The sequence below is a fragment of the Mixophyes fleayi genome, chromosome 1, assembly GCF_038048845.1.
Source record: "Mixophyes fleayi isolate aMixFle1 chromosome 1, aMixFle1.hap1, whole genome shotgun sequence".
Classification (NCBI taxonomy): domain Eukaryota; kingdom Metazoa; phylum Chordata; class Amphibia; order Anura; family Limnodynastidae; genus Mixophyes; species Mixophyes fleayi.
The window spans coordinates 347,818,343-347,834,258 of NC_134402.1; the positions used below are offsets into that span (position 1 = coordinate 347,818,343).

At 38.7% G+C, this 15,916-nt stretch overlaps 1 protein-coding gene across 2 annotated transcripts in view; it reads right to left on the bottom strand.

Annotated features, from left to right (window-relative positions):
- The window catches only part of ADGRD1 (adhesion G protein-coupled receptor D1), a 434,837-nt gene extending 420,503 nt beyond the window's left edge, over window positions 1–14,334 (bottom strand). The window contains exons 1-2 of one of the 2 annotated variants that reach the window (XM_075176425.1): window positions 13,875–14,334; window positions 3,233–3,269 (exon numbers count right to left, since the gene is read on the bottom strand). In XM_075176425.1, coding sequence (XP_075032526.1) covers window positions 3,233–3,269; window positions 13,875–13,940 — 103 coding nt within the window. In that variant the 5' untranslated portion in view covers window positions 13,941–14,334. The remainder of the gene's footprint in view (window positions 1–3,232; window positions 3,270–13,874) is intronic. The other variant, XM_075176435.1, reaches the window with a different exon arrangement.
- Between the last annotated feature and the right edge of the window lie 1,582 nt (window positions 14,335–15,916).

Sequence of the window (15,916 nt, forward strand, 5' to 3'; positions counted from 1 at the left end):
GGATTGTAGCGGAAGAACTCAGCCACCATTTAAAGGTACTTAAGATTCTGCAGCCATTGAGCCCCGGCTGGGGGAGGGGAAATCGTGTACTACAACCTTTTACAACTTTAATTGGTGTATGTTATTAAAAAAATTCTCATAGTAGTAATTAATTATACATAAAAAGGTTCTATTATATCCATTGTCATTAAACGTAACCCTTTATTTATAAACAACCACATTCCTGCTACTGAGTTGCCAGGTAGCCAAACACTCCCTGTTAGTCCTATAACATTAATTTGATTAGCACTAAAACAATATGTAAAAGTTTGATAAGCCCATCTCCGTCTTCCATTCTGCTCTTGCAAACTGTGGTGATTCCTCTTTCCATGCAGGACAAACAAAGTGTGTGTAGGATGTTACTAAGCAACCCCCATATACTGGAGATAGGTGCTGTGCAATAGAAGATTGTCTTTAGGGAGAGGTCAGGTGACTTGTGGGGACAAAAGACACTATTTAATAACATGTTCAATGTTCTTTAGTGTTGAATACTTTTTGATAATGTAGGAATAAATGAGAAATGTTAAGCAGCTTCAATGAATGTGTGAAACAATGCGAATAAAGGAGATCTGGTTAGGAAGGTAAGGACTAATTAGGAGAGTGTTATGTTCTGCTTTGATTACCATTTACATTAAAATTGTCAGTTGAAAAATTTAACAGACAGCTGCCAAAAATCATGCAATTCATACTGATGGAAAGAAGACATTTGTGGATTTATTTCAAAGCCAAATGTTTTACAAATACTAATTTGAACATCAAGATTTTAGTTACATTGCTGTAAATGTAACAGTTCATTCAAATGATTGTTTGTTACAAGTTCATTGTAACGTTGACCTGGAACACCCTGAGAAAAGTATATTTTTGTTCCTAACATTAGAACCAGATGCTCTTAAATGTGCTGATACACTTCTCTTTGGAAATCATATTTCATTTAATGATAAGGTTTCATGTTACTGTAGCCATGAATAAAACACAGCTAGCTCTGAATAGCTGTACTGTAATTAAATGTGCAGCTTTTCTCTAAGTATGGTCTCTTTCATGCAGCAGACCAAATCATTCACAATAAAAATAAATGCTTGTACTGATAAAAACATTTAGATATCGGTCTGTTTTGCTTCATAACAATGATTTAGGTCAAATGTATTTCTTTTTCAAGGACAATAATAGAGACTGCAAAGAATAACATTATTTTGAATTATAAGGTGTATCACATGCATTAATATATTTCTTTAAAACAAAATATAACAAAAAAATACATTTCCAGCTACAATGAATAGATGTACATATGTGCACAATATTAATTAAATGTAAAATACACACAAAACAAGATAGATTGCTCAGCTAAAAGTAACGGGGGGGGGGGAGAGAGTTTACGGCAACCAATCGGATTCTAGCTGTCATTTTGTAGAATGTACTAAATAAAGGATACCTAGAATTTGATTGGTTGCTATAGGCAACATCTCCACTTTTTCAAACCCACAGTTTAATAAATATACCCCTTAGCATGCATACAAGTCAACCATAATAACAACCAACTAGTGCTAGAGAAAACTTTTGTTAGCAGAGCATTATCTCTTTCCAAATTCCAGGCTATCTTTCTTTTGCAAGAAGTGAACAGAGTTGATTGTAATAGTGAACTAAAATATTGTAATTTTTTTGCGTAATGTATATATATATACATATATATATATATATATATATATATATATATATATATATATATATATATATATATATATTTATATTATATGCAGTATTGTGCAAAAGTTTTAGGCAGGTGTGGAAAAAATGCTGCAAAGTAAGAATGTTTTCAAAAAGAGAAGTGTTAATAGTTTGTTTTTATCAATTAACAAAATGTAAAGTGAATGAACAGAAGAGAAATATAAATCAAATGAATATTTGGTTAACCACCCTTTGCCTTCAAAACAGCATCAATTCTTCTAGGTACACTTGCACACAATTTTTGAAGGAACTCGGCAGGGAGGTTGTTCCAAACATCAAACTAACCACAGTCTGTACTGTTAATAAATGTGAATGATATTTAAAAGTGCGTCGGCCGTTTTCGGGGGATTTTCGTGGGAAAAAAAAGGAATAATTAGTTTTCCCTTTTATGTCTCTAGCTGCCTTATTGTCTACTCTCCATTTCTCCTCTCTTCTCATTCATCTTAACTGACCCGTCCCCTCTCTCTATTTACCCATTCTTTCTTATTGTTTTTCATTCTGTCCTCTTGAGATTTCTTTGTCTATCGGGTCTATTTGCTAATAAGTGACAATAGGGCAGGTTTACTATCAACACTTATTGCAGCGATAGAAAACCTCCTATCACCATGATTTAATAAGGAAATATTGCCGGAGCAGATTAGTAATTATCAGCTGCCTGGTGATACTGGCTGACATGCACAGTGGGTCTGGAAGCCCTGACTTGGACTGGAAAAAAATATTTATAAACGGCCGTTTTGGGGGGATATCCTTGAAATAAAGGAATAATAAATAGGCCCCTGACTGCTTAGTTCAACTTCTCATTGAAGAAATAGCAGAGAGTTAAAGTGGTGCAAATTATACAATTTTGAAGAGGGCTTCATTTAGCCTATGTTCCAAGTGAACTACACAACTCCACACTAATACATTGGTGGGTGCCGATCAGATAACAGGATCCTTGTATTTGCTATGATTACAACTTGGAAGTAACTATATAGGGCTTTTGCCACAGAGGCTTAATGTAAAACTAACTCAGTGGTAGACCGTTATCTAAGACTGACAGCAGTCATTGCCTTAGAGACACATGTGTGAGACAGGCACCATTACATACATATTATATAGTACATACCCCAAACTAAGGTTTGCACTCTAATATAACTTTATTTTACACTGGTATTACAATATACCATATATATTAACCCATACAATCATCTACAAATTAAGCAGCATATGAATAACTAATACAAATAACACCTAAAATATTTGTGTTGACCTTGAAACCATTACATTACTTTGCAAAGTATATCATAATATACTATCCATGATTTTGTGGAATACACTGATTATATAAACAAGAATATGCAATTTTTTTTATGAGATACTAATCTGATGCTCAATCACCTGCAAAGTGTTTTTCCTATAGGAATAAAAGGTTTTCATGCACATTATATCTGACAATCAGTGGTAACCTATAAATATTAAGCAAAATGCTCACCTGGATGTGCCTGCCACTTGGCGGAATTCGCATGAGCCTGTGGTAGAGAAAAGATATTAGTATTAGAGCTGATATAACATGGACCTCTGAGGTCTCTCTCAGCTATATGCTGGTCTTATCTTGTATTGATGAATGGGCCCATTCTAGAACTCCCAATGGTGCCTTTTAGGTGTCAAACACAGAATAATGCAAGGTAATAAATCCCACTTGTTAATACATGTGCATTAGACGTCTCAATTTAAGGAAAGAAGCAAATTAAGTTGCCAATAATTGAGACTGCGCTGGGTAAACTAGCACATAACATAAACCTACATAAATTCCATGCTCTTATGCAGACTTGCGGAATTCTGGCACTTACACCCATCTGCACCCGGAGAGGTAGGAAGGGTAAGTGAAGGGGCAGCCAAACGCAGGCCGAGTACACATAAGGTAAGTTCACGCAAATGCAGCCCATACAGACGAGCACAAATATGACTGTTAGGAGGCGTATGTTTTGTACCTGCCATAGGGCAGGTAAGTACGTGCTAATGATGATAACCTAACACAAACCAGGCACATATGCCATTGATCCAGAGGCAGACGCTTCCAGATATGTGTGCAGCTCTACATATGGCTGGAAACACGCTCATTGCTCAGTCTATAACACATAACAAACACTAGCTAACAATAGAGATAGAAGCTGGAGTAACCAGAGGGGGCCCAGGTCCTCTGGGGGCGTGCTGCAACTATAATTCTCTATGTGGGCTCAGGGCTGCTTGGACCTTTTCCACTCTTTGCATGAACATGTTTACCAGTTATAGGAGGCTTTCCCACTTAATGATCACTCATGAGAATTTCAAACTAGGAAGCCCCCAGTATTGAGTAATAAGAAAAAAAAAAAAAAAAAAACATCAGGCGCTAAACAAGGCTCGAAATTAATAAAGAAAAATCCATAGAAGATGGTCAAGGAGACAATGACTGCTAAACCCCTTAACAATGTGGTACAAAACAACAAGAACAGTGTTAAAAACTGTTCAAATATCTTAACTATAATAGATTAAAGTGAAAAAAACATGGCGAGATGTATTATAACAAAGAATTGGCTTAAATATACATAACACTTTAATAATTCTTAGATACATTTAAAACAAGCGTAAATTAAACAAAACATAGTAAATAAAAAAATAAAATGAAGCAGAGTAAATTATGGCAACTCTTTCAGGAGGGATCAGCTCACAGAGCATCAGTGTATGTATTGTGTGTATAATATGTGTGTGTGTATATATATATATATATATATATATATATATATATATATATATATATATATATATATATATATATATATATATATATATATATATATTATATATATACACACAAGTTAACCCGTGCATGATACTCATGCATTCTAGTCAAATCAAGCTACTTAAGGTGTTAAAAAGGTGTTGTCATGCATTTGGGCCTAGCCCAGGCCTCCTCAGGGGAAGAGCGTTACTTCCCGACGCAAGCGCCCTTTTTTAACGTGGTTTTGTCCACATGTCACCACCTTATCATTTTTCTCCATCACCTCATCCTTCATCTCCATCATCTTACTGTTCTAAAACCTCTCGATACACAACGTTTCTGCTAAACACCTTATCGCTGTGCTCAATCAGTCTTCCTTGAAGGGCAGTATTCATAACCTGCACCTTCACATCACTGCTTCTCCGTACTTGTGAAAATGCGACATACAATTGTCCATGAAAAAAAAAGGCTGCAGTAAATAAATACCCACACGGTCAAGTGTTTGACCCTGTGACTTGTTAATGGTCATAGCAAATGCAGCCTTCAAAGGGAACTGCCGCCGTCTTAGCTTAAACGGCAGTCCTGTTTCGGATGGACATAAGTCAATCCGAGGTATCATCACCTTTTCTCCTTTAGCAGAGCCAGTCAAAACTTCTGCTTGTATCACATTCGTTTTCAGTGCTGTCACTACTAATCGAGTTCCATTGCACAGTCCTCTCTTAACATTCAGATTTCTCAATAGCATAATAATGCTTCCAACTTTCAATCTTAATCTGTGCCTTGGCATCCCGGAAGGAAAGCGTCAGTATTAGTTTTTTGCTGACTTGTCAGTAGAGCGTGAGTAGTAATTTTTGGCGACTTGTTAGGAAGGCATGAGTAGTAATAGTAGGTGTTTGCCAAGTTGTTAGGAAGGCGGGTAGCACAGTAATATACTACACATGTGTGTTCATGAGGTAAAATTACCTCACGAAAATGATTTTGAGCCCTCAACTCGTAAATTTAGCCTTTACTACCCCTCCCACGGGGGTAAGGGGGTATTATGGAAGTTAACTGACTTCACTATTCTAATTTTTTTGTCAAATAATGTCAGTATACCAAATTCCAGGTCATTCGGATGAGCCCTTTCTGAGAAAATAGTTTTTTCCACAGACACTAACACACGCCGCTACACATGCAGGGGCGGATCTAGAAAATGTTTGTTCCCCGGGGTGATGTTAAATCGCCCCGCCCCTTTTCCGACTTCTGAGGCTGCCGGGGGCTGCACAGTATGTGCAGGTCCGCTCGGCAGTGACAGGCAGGGACAGTGTGCTGCCCGGCCTCTCTGATTGTGTTTTAAACACAATCAGAGCAGCCGGGCAGCACACTGTCACTGCCAAACGGACCTGCACATACTGTGCAGCCGTCGGCAGCAAACCCGATTGCCCCGATCGCACCCCCCTGGATCCGCCACTGTACACATGTGTGTTCATGAGGTAAAATTACCTCACGAAAATGAGTTTGACCCCTCAACTCGTCAATAATATCAGTATACCAAATTTCAGCCCTTTTTGAGGTTTTTTTTCCACACACACTTTAAGAATTTAGTAGGTCAGTTAACCCGTGCATGATACTCATGCATTCTAGTCAAATCAAGCTACTTAAGGTGTTAAAAACTCCCCACTGTCACCCCCGGCAACCACCAACCACTCCCAACTGTCACTTCTCCTTCAAGAAATATATAGGTCAGTGTATAACTCTGCCCAGCGGATGGCGCTGCAGCTTGTTTGTTTTTTTACACACACGCCACTAGGCATTTATATAGTAGATACACATTCACTGTACATACTGTCACACAATTATCCCGTAATGTCCAACTTTGCCATAGGTCCCAAACACTTGTGCCTCTGCTAGCAATCATGGGATGGCCATACAGCAGTTCTTGCCCAAAGAGTTAAGCACATTAGACATGCTCCTCCAAATGTAAAAAGTGGTAAAATTAACAGAATTCTTTTCTCTGCTGTGCACCTGCCTCTAAACTCCTAATATATCCCTGACACATTTCATCTCCTAGCGTGAAACTTTCTCTGAGCCTTTGCTTTCCTAGGTGCATATTTACTAAACTGCGGATTTGAAAAAGTGGAAATGTTGCCAATAGTAACCAATCAGATTCTAGCTGTCATTTTGTAGACTGTACTAAATGAATGATAACTAGAATCTGATTGATTGCTATAAGCAACATCTCCACTTTTTTTAAACCCGCAGTCTAGGAATTATACCCCCTGGTGTGAGACTTTCTCAAAGTTTTTGACATATATATATATATATATATATATAAATCTTAGCAATGATTGAAAAAAAAGTTTCTGCTTCTCATCAATCTCTGCTGCATTAAAATATTCTTGAGGTGCCATCACCAATGTTTCCTGGAACACCTTGTTTACATAGGTGATTGTGGCGAGTGTCACTTGTGCAACAATCATTTTGTATTTGACAATTGTCTTGTGCAGGTAGTTAAATTAAAGAGGCACAGAAAACATGTATGAAGAACCAGCCAGTACTATGTAATGTGTAATAAAAAATACTTTAGCAACCGAAATTTGGACACGTGGATTCTGAAGAGGTCCACTTTTACTGCACCCAGTTTTCCTAAAAAGGGCCAGAAGGGGAATAAATAGTGAAGACCACCTCAACTGATAGTAATACCAGGGTCAGCTCCTGGAGCTAATCTGGGGATTTTAATGTAAACATGTTCCTACCTCTCTTAACCAGCAGTTAATTGGGTAAGACCAATCTATATGAGGTCCCTTATAATATAGGAAGCTTCGGAGCAGGTGGAAGGATTTTCTATTCATCGGGGTAGCCCTTGATACATCTAATAATAATTATAGAGAGCCTCTTTCAAAATAAATTGTTCCACTGGCATGGTTTGTTTTCATTATTTCTTCTAAAACGTGGATAGAAATGTAGATTACATCCATAGGGCGCTGTAAGAGAAAGACTTATGTCTCAAGATGTGATGTGCCCTGTCAGTCTCAATTTTGTGATTTGCAGGTAGACATATTAGCAGGTTGAGTATCCGTTCGAGAGCTGTTAGTAGGTCTCCGAGGTTCATGGCCTCAGGTAGACCACACAACCTACTAATATTCTTCTGATTGCAATCTGATATCAAATTAAGTGTATAAAGGGAATATCACGCTTGATTGCACCTTCAATGTATTTTGTAGAGACCAGCGGTGGAAGTGGGAGTATATATGATGGTATATATGATGGTATGCCACACCACCACTTCTACTGCCTCCATTGTAAAACTATCAATATCTATTCACTTACATTTGCATTTCATACCACCACTTCTAAATGTCCATTTCAATCACTGATAGAGACTGCATTGTCTTATTGTTTATTTGTTTCCTTCACTCAACATCTCTTGCTCTGTCTTCTGCCTTCATCATATATATGTCCACCTTATAGGCTATTTCGCCTGTTACCACAAATGTCTGTAGATATTACTTAGGAGGCAGTAAGCAACTGAGGTGGTTTCAGTGGGAGCCAGCGATATTGAGTGTATTAGTGCGGGTTGTTTTGTTGGAGAAGATTGTATTGTATATGTTAGGAACCCCTCCAGCCAGCACAACACAACCCGGAGTCTACTCCGCCAGTCAGGTGTTCACTGAAGCCCCTGATGGTGGGGACAGACTGGGCCGCAGACTGACAAAGGGTCGTGAAGTGTGTACCGACTGGGGAGAACCCAGGCAAGCGGAGTTGAGTCCAAGCAGAGGTCAGGGGTCACGAGCAGACAGGGAGATTGGTATTCAAGATAGAGGTCAGGGGTCACGAGTAGACAGGGAGGTCGGTATTCAAGCCAGATATCAGGATCACAAGATACACAAGCAAAGTCCAAATCCAAGCCAAGGGTCATACACGGGTAATCAGCAGCAAGTCCAACAGGCAGGAACAAGGCAGGGAGCAGGTTAAGCAGACTGGACAGAGAAACTATAACCAGCAATGAGGCAGCAGGCCTTAAATACTGTCAGCAGCCAATCAGAGCCTGGCTCTGACAATACACAGCCCCGTGAATAATTACATTAATGTATTAATTAGCCCACAGGCTGGTAGCGCTGGTGTGCGCACGCGCCCGACATAGCTTCATTGCCGGGACGCAGTGCTAGATAGAAAGCGTCCGACTGTTGCTTTGGCAACGGCAGGGTCCTGGCCGGAAGTGACGTCCCGGTCGTCATAGCGACAGCCGGGACGCAGGTGAGTGAGTTGCGGCGGTTGGGCACTGTACTCGTAACAGTATATAGACTGGCCTTTCTTCCTTATCTAGGGTACTTTTGCAGTTTTTACGCAGTGCTCCAAGAGATCTAGAGATCCATGGCAGGGCATGCCCACCAAACAAGCAATGTAGTATAGGGATTTAAACTGAACAAGAAAGTAAATTTTACTGAGTCAGTGTGTGATGAAACCAACCTGCAATAGGAAATTGGGACTTATGAAATGGTCACTGCCTAAAATGGATAAATCAGTAATATAAAAAGAATTCTATGGCCAGTTGAAAGACGTGGATTTAGCTTTTTAGAAGAATCATTTAAATGCCTAAATGGGTGACAGTCTAGAAAACGTAACTGTAGTAGTCAAATATGCACAGTGTTTGGGTTATAGATTCATAATGCGCCTTGCAGGCCAAGATTACAAACATGAATGTTCATATATTACATTTCATAAAGTAAGTTTGAAAAAGAGGCGGTGAGGCAAAGTCCATTGTTTTCTTTTCGAGAGTTCAAGGTATGGGATCAGGCAGGTTGGCAAGGTATATAGGCCTTATCCATAGACATAACTGGTACATTCATCTGCATTCATGTAATGATATCACCAGGGGAGTGCTGGCAAATTTTAGCCCGGGGGGCAAGACTCCACTCAGCAGCCTATTTTAAAGAAAAAAAAATGCAGGTGGCCCATTGACCCAGCCCAAAGTAGCCCACTATGGGACCAGCCTGGGGGGCAGATGTCCCCCAGCCCAGCCTTACCCTGGTTTTAACAGACTGTTGCATAGCAATACAGGGTAGCATGCAGTATAGTATTATAGAGCATAATGTAGAATAGCACGAGTAGCACTTACACCCACCACGAGAAGCACTTACACCCACTGAATTCTGCAGAGCTGTCCTGATCTCATCATTATTCTTTAATCAATAGACCACTGAATGATCTGTAAAAATTTCTATAACGAACTTGTGAGGTGGACAGTGTGCAGCTTTGCATTTATAATGAACTTTTACGAATGTATTTTCTTATTCCTCTAAAGCATAGGAGAGATAAGCAAATCTCCTTTCACACAAGGAAAGCAGATGAGAGAATAGAAAAAGAAGAGAGTAACTGCTGGTTTACTTAACAACCACAGAACGACAAGTGTCTGTTGCCTCAGTTGTTAATTGTGACAAATACTGGTCACACACACACACACATGCTATATTATTGCAGACAATATTTGCCAACTTGCCCAATATTGCAGTGTGTATGGTCACAACATGACCGAGATGACTTATAATAACAAAATCAAAATCTATCTGACTGTTAATAAGGCTGGGTACACACTATACAAAATTTCTCCCAATGCGAAATCCTCAACAATTAACAAAGAGAAAGTCCTGATCAGCCAACCATTCATGTGTACACACTAAACAACTTTTACATGATTTACCTTCAGATCTGCTCTCTTCATCTGTCATAACTATCAGCTGAAAAGAACGGGACTTTGCACACTCTATAGAGGTCCATGGACACTGCCGGTCCTGAGTGCATACACACTGCAGGATTGGAACAATGTTTTTAGTTCAATTTAAAAATCAAATTAAACGATACCATTAGCTTTGGAATGATAATCATTCATAGTTGCAGTGTACAGATGAATGCGATATCGGATCAAACTCTTATTACTGTGTGATTAGCCCAATAATCGACTGAAAACCCTGCAGTGTGCACCCAACCTAAGCATGTTGGTAAATGTCTGCAGATCACCACTACCATCCAGTGCTTACAGTATTCTAACCACATTAATAGGCCTCAGTCATGCTGGATTGATTCAACACATGTGGCCAATTTGGGCACTGATCCTGTCATGCCAAGCAACAAGAACCAGGTGTGGCCAGATTACGTTTGTTTCAAGATTACATTTTTCTGATCTAAAATTGATTCAGATGTCACAAGAAAAACAGTAAAATAAAAATGAGGATTATGTCACTTCAAATATACGTCCATACCATGGCATATCTTGTTATATACATAAACAGAAGCAAAACCGAAGAGAGAAAAAAAAATGAACTGCAACAGTTTATTCGGCAAACTACAGTATAAACAGAATTAAATCTGTTAAAAATATTCCAAAAGTGTATAACGATAAAAAGCGGAGGTGGACTTCACCATATGCAAAGTGACACACAGACCGACCTAACAATTTATTTTAGTGTATCATAGCTTATTATATTTTATAATATCCTAGGTCTTTCAACAAATAATTCACCAATACAAAAACAGCTTAAAAAGCTGATTTTTTTTTAAAATGAATCCCATTGTATTTTCTATGACAAAAAGTACCCCATTATAGAACTGACCCACAAATATGATAAAAATGACAACACTTGTAAGTAGAGATGTTCACTGACCCCCGTGTTCTGGTTTTGGATCTGGATTAACTTTGTGTTTTGGTTTTGGCAAAACCTCCCTTGCGTGTTTTGGTTTTTTGTTTTGGATCCCGATTGTTTCTAAAGTCCCTATTTTTTGGGGTAATATCCCATATTTTTGCTTTTTTTCCCCCCCTACATTATTATTAACCTCAATAACACTAATTTCAAGTCAATTGCAGTAGATTTTAACCACCTCCCAGGTCACAATATTATTTTCATACACTTTCAAACAAAGACTGCAGATTTAGAAGACCAAGCCTGCCAGACCTATTATTTGTATTTCAGCAAAGACAATTAGCAATGGAGCTCTCCTCTTTGTGTTTTACCTGTATAACACAGTACAATGTGACTGCAGATTTATTAGACCAAGCCTGCCAGCCCTATTATTTCTATTTCAGCAATGACAATTAGCAATGGAGCTCTCCTGAATGTCACTGGAGACTTTGAAGAACACTGCTACCCCTCCTCTTTCTTTTCTACCTATGATGCTGCCCAACTGCACTAGAGACTGCCAAGAACTGTGCTACCCCTTCTGTGTCCTTTTGTGAAATTGCGCTGGATCACCATGGAGGGTGGTACTTTTAGAATCCAAAGCTCGCGAGATCAGATGATGTAACAATGACATTTTGCATCATTTTCAATTCCGAGGGCGCGTGAATGTACCGAGCCAACTTGGCTTGGTACTCGGATTTGCTAAGTTCCGGTGTGTTCGGCCTGAGCATCTCTACTTGTAAGTAATTAAAACGTTAATAAAGTATTAAGAACAATCACCAGTAAAGACAGTGCCACAACTTACCAATGTCAGAGTGATTAAAATTAAACAAACAAATAAAAAGTACAGAAATAAGCCTCAGCAGAAAAATACTGATGACAAAGCTATTAGAATAGTACAGAAATAGCATAAATTAACTACACAATTGTTAAAAGAGATAAACCAAGTATAGGGAGCTGGGGGATTAACCAACAACTTTATAGTTCAAGTATTTCTCCTTGCCCTGCTTCAGTCATAATATACTCTACATACAATAGTGCAGAGCTATCAATCTGACTCATATTATCTGCAAAATATCTGTCTGCTCCTGAACTTGCTACTAACTTTCTGACTGAATCAACCTGGGCTGGGTTGGATGTAGTAATGCAAAAAGGCTTGTTTTAATGTCAATTAACTAATTGGGCCAATGTTACTTCAGACAGAAAGTCAGTGTCAACTTCAAGAGCAGGCAAATATCTCACAGTTGAAAAGGGTTATGGTGACATCTCTTTTGTAGTTATTTTGTCCCTGTACCATTTACTGATTCTTTACACAAGGTTTTTTTCACAAGCAAGTAGGAGCAATGAGGCAGCTTGTAGCATGAGAGATTGTTTGTGCTCCAATGCTGCTGTCAGCACACAGGACAACAGACATAAATGAAGAAGTGGCTTTCGAATGCAAGCTCTAGTGGGCAGGGTCCAGATATGTGTCATTGTAACTGTATTGTTAATCAATGTTCTCCTTGGTTGTACACTGCTGCAGAAGGTTAGCACTACATAAACAAGGATAACCATTATTAAATTGTGTTGTTTTAAAAATTGTTGATCTAGTAGTCTGCATGTATTTGTTGGAAAACTGATATCAGCCCTATAAACAAATCCAAAGCATGCCTAAATACTGTAAACCTTATATGTTCTAAGCAAACAGATAGAAAGAAGCCCTTATTTATCAGGTCGTAACACTGAATAGTTTGCTTGTTATTCCGCATGCCAATTTAAAGGTAAACACAACTTCGTCTGAGAAATCTCTAGATTATGTTAAACTATAGCTGTCCTAGATCGAAAGGAGCAATTAAAACAATAAATTTCAAATAGTTGTGTCTGGGATGTAATCGGAAGACTACCTGGTTAATAATATTTAATGTGCTTAAATATACTTACTGGGAGGATTTGAGGCTTCTGTGTAGTCATAGTGATGTGTATGTCTTTGGCAGTGACAGTGTTAACCTGACTCCGAAGTTCAGTAGGATGTATTATAAATCACATCGCTGTGGTAGTAACCTAGTAATTAACACCCTAGTAATCATGGACTATTAAAATAGTTAATGCTTGATTTTATGTTTGTGCTCTTTGTTTGCATTAGTTTTAGTTTCACCTGATCGTTTGTCTAGGGAAAACAAGGAGCCATAAACATACCGTTAAGAATTCGTCCTGGTGCTGCCTATTCACAGTTTATAAGCTAATTGTGCTCCGTAAGTGAATGGATGTAATATCACAGCTGGACATGACCAATGCCTCGCTGGAGATATTGAAGTTCAAGACACTTCTCAGGGAAAGGGGGCTGAATAAACTCTAACATTAACCCCATTATTGCCAGAAAAGTTTAATGAGGTGTAAATAACTTCTCTGCATTGGTAACACTAGCCGGTAATGTCACATTTTATAGTTTTATTTCTAGGCAGCAAATCTGTATTCGCGACATCTACTTAGTGGAAGTTATAGTCATTGTAAAATGCCGACAAACAGAAGTAAAGCAACTTTGCCAAAACTAGAGGTTTGCGATCTAGCTGCTGTGTGTAACTACAAGTCCCAGCACGCCCTGCCATCCAGAGGTTGTAGTTCCACAATAGGCTGGAGAGGCACAGTTTGCCCAAGTCTGCGTTAGGTTTCCAGATATCATAAACAAACTGATGGCCATTTGATATTCTGGTGGTACTTTCTTGCCATACAGAAAAGATATTTACCTGATTTCCACATGTTCGCAAAAACAACAAAGCAATCCACGGAAAGAAATGGAATGAGTTCCCCATGAGCAATTCGTATTGTCGTCTCTTCTGTGCAAATGTCACTCAATATAAAGCTCTGTAATACTCCTCAACTTGTTAAAAGTATCAGTACTGCTAGAGTCATTGGATCCCACGTGATACAGGAACGTCAGACTGGTGCACATCTATCACTCTAGTTGTGTGCGGTGATGCACTCTTTTGTTGTCCTTCCTCTTTTCTAATTCAGCATCTGCAGGTCAGATATCCAAACGTGATTGGTGTCAGGAATAAAAACAAAGTTCGTAAATCCCCAATGCATCTGTTGTTCATCTTGTCACCACTAAGGAATCTGAGTATAGATTCTGACAATGTGTACCTCCATCCCACAAAATCTAGGGTGGGGAAAATACTTCAGTGATGTCATGCTCACTCCTCAAACTTTGTCCTGTTCCACAATACTATTTATAACTTTACATTACACGCTTTCTGGGTCCTAACACCAGGCTGCTAGGGACAATAGTAAAATGTGTTGTCAAATGAACACAGCTAATGGATCTGAAACCAGTGCTGTGTGTTGTGTAATGTACAATGTTCTCCTTCAGGAAAAGAGTTTCACATTTTATAGCTGGGTATTAAGCCAAAAACTCCAGGGTCTGGAAACTGGACAGTTACTAAAACAGATCCACATACAACTAACCTCTTTTCTCTCATGTGGATTAGTGCAGTTTGTATTATTGTTACTTAATACACATTTACATTGTTGGAAGCACAAGTTAAAGGTAAAACAAGCAGCAGTGATGGATCATACTGGAGGCACGTAGGTTGGTAGCCCAAGTCTCTGTCCTGTAAGTGACTGTAGATTGGGCATTATCTTGACAATAGATAATCTAAGTTTGGGTTCAGAGGTTATAGCATATTCCAAATAACTTGATATATTTATTTTTTTTATTGCAAAAGAACCTTGGGTATTAAGCTGATGTGTAAATTAAAACACCTGGCTAGAGGTTTGCTGTGTAATCTCATGAAAAGAAAAGTTAATTGATAATTGAAACCAGCACTTCTAGATAATTTTCTCAAACAACTGTGAAATCCGGTGTCTGCTGTCCACACAGGTGGCTATATAAACCAGTGCTCAGGGCAAAATAGCAGGAAATAGCACACAGACTATTTTCTGGCATGGGAGGATACAGGCATGAGAATTTAAGTGGTAGTCACACTCAAATAAAAAAGAATGTGGATATGGGTCTATGATAAGATTTAGGGAATAATATTTTTGTAAATGATAACCGATTATTAATATGTAAGCAATTTGTGTAGTTATATAATATAGCATTGGTAAAATGTTGTTGGCAGTGCTGAGGTTAAGAGAGATTTGCCTGCACGTGTCTGTGTTTAGCCTCAAACTATGTGACCGGTCAAGACACCATGTTTCAATTTTGGACCAATCAGAAGAGAGCTCAAACTGCGGCAGACTGTCAATGATTGTTAAAAAGGTTTAGAGAACCAATTTAATGTGGTGAAGTGCTGTAAGAAATAAATAAGCAGAAGGAAAGAGATGTATATAGGGGTCTATTTATTAGGGAGAGAAGCCCTATCTCTAGCAAAAAGTGCTTTCGCCCAAAATAGTGCTTCTCCCTATGTATCAAGAGCTACCACCGTGCTATTGCCTCTAGACCAGGGGTAGGCAACCTGCAGCTCTCCAGGTGTTTGTGAAACTACAAGTCCCAGCATGCTTTGCCTTTAGATAACCAGCAGATAGGTGGCAAGGCATGCTGGGATTTGTAGTTTCACAACACCTGGAGAGCTGCAGGTTGCCTACCCCTGGTCTAGACCGACTCAGCGAAGAACTTTGTCAGGTTTCTCCAGGGAAGCCTATTTAACACAAATCAAGGTGGTACATGATGCAATCCTGCCATTAATATCACATCTCAGGATGTAATAGCAGGAATATTGTAAGAAAAAATGCTGTATTTATTTATTTAATTAAATAACTATGTTAAATTCATTAGTTTAGATTTTTT